Source organism: Clarias gariepinus, chromosome 27 (assembly GCF_024256425.1).
Source record: "Clarias gariepinus isolate MV-2021 ecotype Netherlands chromosome 27, CGAR_prim_01v2, whole genome shotgun sequence".
Taxonomy (NCBI): Eukaryota; Metazoa; Chordata; class Actinopteri; order Siluriformes; family Clariidae; genus Clarias; species Clarias gariepinus.
In genome coordinates, this window is record NC_071126.1 from 24,202,501 (window position 1) to 24,207,500 (window position 5,000).

Consider the following 5,000-nt stretch of genomic DNA (forward strand, 5'->3'; position numbering starts at 1 on the left):
AGCAGGATGTAGAGACTGGCAGTTTAAGATTAAGATCAGAACCGGTGTGAGTGTGTATCACTAGCGCTCTCTCTCTCTCTCTCTCTCATGACAATAACTGAAAGTACAAAAACATGCTGCTATAATGAACACAGAAGTCAAAAGAAAATTACAGAAGTGTGTATGAGATGTGAGTGTGTGTGAATCAGAATCATCAGATCGTCCCTGATGAACGAGCCGAGCGCGACGGTGCTGAGGGAAAAATTTGAATCTCGCGTGTGTTTTGCATGAAGAAGCCAGTAAAGGTACTTTCTTCAGTGACGGTACTCTTTACACTGACGGTACTCTCTACAGTGACGGTACTCTCTACAGTGAAGGCGCTCTCTTTTACTGAAGACCATGACCATTGTTAACAGCACTATACAAATAAAATTGAATGGAACTGAATTGTAGGAAAGGTCATGTGATTTCAGGTAGACATGAGATCATTAAATTAAATTCAAATTTTATTTGTCACATACACAGTCATACACAGTACGATAGGCAGTGAAATACTTATACGATCGCCGGTGACCTTAAAAGAAAATAAAAGTATATATAAGGAATAAATATTACTAAAAAGAAATCCGAAAGAAAATTGAACTAGTAAAATAAACTGTACGAGTAAGGGCATAATAAAAATATTACAAAATATAGAAATAAAGTGGCAGTGGCTGTGCAAATATGCATGAAAAGTGGCTTGAGAAAGTGTCATGTGCACTGGAGAAGGGAGCGCTGTTCCTCCCCGGCTCATGTAGAGGGTTCTCTTCTGGTAAGTGCTGTGATGTTTTAGCCATGAGCGCTCTGAGCTGTTCTGTCCAGTGAAGGTCCGTCTGACGACAGTGGCTCACTCTCCAATATCAGGAACAAAATCTTACGGCCCCCAGACAAATAAAACAAACCTATAAGGGTTAGTCACAAATTATCCGCACTCTGGTTATATTAAAACTTCTGTTGGCCGTCTTATCAGTGCTTTCCATTCATGGTTACTGTCTCTCCAGTCACCGCTGTCCAGGGGGGAACGTGTTTATTTGTAACTGTAGTACGAGCAAAAATGGACGCCGCACATGTGATTTGCATGAAAGCAGAGCAGCGTGCAGTGATTCAGGTTTTTTTTGTGGACTAAACACGCAGATGTGTGAGTGAGGCATTGGACTACGGTTCGGAAGATCCCAGGTTCAAACCACCAGGTTACCACTGTTGGGCCCTTGAGCGCGGCCCTTAACCCTCAACTGCTCAGATGTATAATAAGATAAAAATGTAAGTCGCTCTGGATAAGAGCGTCTGCCAAATGCGTAAATGTAAAATGTAAATGAGGCTCCGGACCTCTGAAGGTAATGAGTTTGTGTTGTGTTGATGCCGTGCAGGTAACGAGGATAAACCTCCGATAGCAGACGCTGGAGCCGACGTCGTGACCAGAGCCGGAGAAGAAGTCATGCTGAACGGCATCGAGAGCTGGGACGACAAAAATATCACCAAATACGAGTGGACTCTTATCAGCGGAAATCAGTCAGTTAGAATGGAGGTGAGTGACATTGCAATGAGGGGCTGTGGGAGGGGTTAAGGGGTTAAACCTCATGCCCCTCACTGAAATATAACATTATATAATAATCTTTATCTTTATAAACCTTAAGTGTCTGTGTTTTGACTCGTCTGTCTGAGACAGTGATGAGCATTTGTGTATTTTTGTCTTACAGAAAACAAACTTTGTAGATCAGCGTCGGCTCTCACACCTTTATCCTGGAGTGTATCGGTTTCGACTCCTTGTCACTGATTCGGCTGGACAGTCAGACACGGCGTCTGTCACGGTGCTCGTCCTCACGCAGGAACAAGCCGAGGGTCAGTAGTGATTAATCACAATTATATCAACATCATACACTAATAATACAATCATATCACTAATTATTATACACACCTGTGTACAGTGGAACATTAAAAATCCCCAAGTGGTTTGATGGCAACTGCTGAAAATACACACACACACACACACACACACACACACACACAGCCTGGGTGTGTGAAGGTTACCTCCTCCCTGAACGAGCAGAACAGGTTTAATGTGTTTTAGTGTTTATAATCTCTCTCTCTCTCTCTCTCTCTCTTTTTAGATTTAATGCTGCTTTATTTGTGTAACAGATATTTACATTCGTATTGCCAAAGCTCAGATATAAGTCACAGGAAAACAGGATTATAAATGAGAGAAAATAAAAACAGACCCGTATAAAAAGAGTATAATAAATAAATGTATATAAAATGAGAGTATAGCCATTTGGTTCTGCAGTCAAATATAAAGTGACACTCGTGAATATTATTAAAAAAAAAGGATAAAGGAAAGCAGGGTTAATAATAATTAGAATTTTAATAATAATAATAAATATAACTGCAAGCAAGGATGAGCGGGCCCAAGCACCCTGCGCCATCGTCTCCCAGGTTCACAACCACTATAATGTCACACAAAGTTATTAACCCCTGTTCAGTATAAGTTTATGGCATTGTCACGGCTGACGCCCGGGACACGGCCACTCAGACTCCCAGTCGCAGCAGATTCCAACCTGTCTGACAATTTTTGATGTTTTGAGCATGTTAAGACCTGGATGCTGGAAAAAATGTAGTTGCAAGCAATGATCCCCCAAAATGACTATGATGATGTCACGGTTGTTGGTGTTTGGGACACACTAGCGGTGTGTGTGAGAGAAATCAAGACTGACAGGAAGTGAGGAGGAGAAAAGTGAAGGGTTTAATGCTCAGGCGTTGTCCACACCGAGTATGTTTAAAAGCAGAAAAGGCTATTTTCCATGTTTCGGTCTTTCATCCACATGCAGACGCTGCGCTAGTTTGGTTTTGGACGAGACCGAGTCAGACGTCTACACGGTGGGACAACTGATATTATTAAATGGTTATAATAGAGGAACAGTAAGAGGCTTTGCGCCTTTTAAAGGTCATTCCCGTTGTTTTCGAGTGAGCTGCTTCACCTGCACATTGTGATGAGATCACTGGACAGTCGCGTCTGTTTTGCAGACGAGTGGAGAGTATTAAAATGCCATTGGAATATCCAGGCAGGTGGTTTAGAACGTAGGAACGCTACAATGTGAAGCAGTTACAGTCCACCTGGACCTTGTGAATGATCAGTCATCCGTCACAGAGTCCAAAGTAGAGGAGCTTGTAGCTGGGCATCACCCATAAAACACTGCTCCAGGTACTCCATAGGAGAGGGTTTCTCTTCACATACGAGCCACCTGTAACTACAAGTCTTTATTTAGTAATGTGGTTATTGAGAAGCCAAGTGTAGTCTACCTCGCCCAATCTCGCCCAATCTCGCTCATTCCACACTGAAACACATGTTTGATAAATGCCTTGATCCCTTCTTCAGCAGTCACATCGCTGTAAAGGAATTTTGGCTCGCTCTTCTTTTTAGAGTTGCTTAAATTCAGCCACATATTGCAATTTGTCCAGGTCCTAAAGTTGCAAAGCAGCCCTAGACCATCACACTACCACCACCATGTTGGTCCAGATGTAACAGGACACACAATCTCCAAAAAGTTTAACATTTTAAACAGCAATAGAGAGATTATGCAGAGCCTCAGGGCCTGGATCAGCAGTGTACCTTCACCTGAAGAACAAAGGACACACGTTTGAGGATATTTGAGGACTTTATATTATGGACAGAGCTGGTTCTAGAGAAGGGTGAAAAACAATCTATATATATGCAGTTGGAAAAGTCCAAAACAGAGGTAAAGTTTTTCAACAGAGGTAGAGGTCTTAGACACAACATGTCTCCCATTTTTCATGCTGCTCCTTCATCCACCCAGAGGAAGATCAAGACCTCTTCATAGGTCCACCAAGAAAGCCACACTTAAGGACTCCCTTTACCCTCTCTGGTCGTTACACTTCAACCACTCTCTACAATCTCACTTTATTGCTGTTTATTCTCCAAATGGACGTTTCATATGACTGGCACTAACAAGAGATCAAATTGTTACACCCAAAATCAAGAGTCTGGCTTTACATTAATAAATGCCAAGGTGTTACGCACAGATTCTTCTAGCTGATCAGACGCGTCTGCTTGTGTAGATAAACACGATGCAGAATCTGATCTGAGATGAGAAGCCGTATTATCTGTGGTTTCCGTGCTGGGAGGAGTCCAGAGTAGAGTAGAAGCACCTGCCATGACCGCCATCAGGTGGATGCTGACGATTGCTTCGGTCATACCCACTCACGATGAGGGAACTCCAGGGTCATCTCAGTACTGCTCAAAGCACAGAGCCGGGAGGTCTCTCTCAGGCCACACTCTCTTGTGTTTTGTTAACTTTAAGTGTGATTTGTCGGTCCACACACTTCACTTCCAGGCAACACACTGATGATGTCACTAGTAATGATGTTTTTTCCTAGACTTCTGGCTTTACAGTTAGGATATATCGCCCCCTGTTGATTAGACATGCTCACGACAGCACTTAACTTAAGGATGTTTTGGTGTTTTTGTGTGAACAAGATATTTTTACACACACGTTGTCAGGACAAAATGAAACAAAAAATGATAGAGAAATATATGTTTTTATGAAATACATGGCTACATGTGCGCAAGGCTTCAGACACACAGTTATGTAACTAAAATTAGAAATAAAAAACTTTTTTGAACATATAATTCTGACTGTAGGTGGGCGAGTCTTAATATCAGGGGAAATGAATGGATTGTTTATTAAGAAATCTCCCACTTTAGGGCCCGAGCACTACATGGAGCGCAGGACCCTTTTGTTTTCCTAAGGATTTTTCTCCACCCTTTTGGCCTTTTTGGGGTCATAACATACTCAAAATTGTCAGACGGGTTGGAATCTGCTGCCATTAGGATGCCTGAGAGTCGCGTGGCCCGGGGCCCTCAGGGGCCCACACAGGAGATTTTGCTGCATAGCTCATACACACTTGCACGTATGCACACGGAACTCGGTACACATTTAGAGCTCATTGAGCCGAACTTTCGTACTGCA

At 42.6% G+C, this 5,000-nt stretch overlaps 1 protein-coding gene across 1 annotated transcript in view; it reads left to right on the forward strand.

Moving 5' to 3' along the window:
• spint1b (serine peptidase inhibitor, Kunitz type 1 b) overlaps positions 1–5,000 on the forward strand; it is a 15,697-nt gene that overhangs the window by 3,509 nt on the left and 7,188 nt on the right. The window contains exons 2-3 of the mRNA XM_053489489.1: positions 1,386–1,543; positions 1,716–1,857. Coding sequence (XP_053345464.1) covers positions 1,386–1,543; positions 1,716–1,857 — 300 coding nt within the window. The remainder of the gene's footprint in view (positions 1–1,385; positions 1,544–1,715; positions 1,858–5,000) is intronic.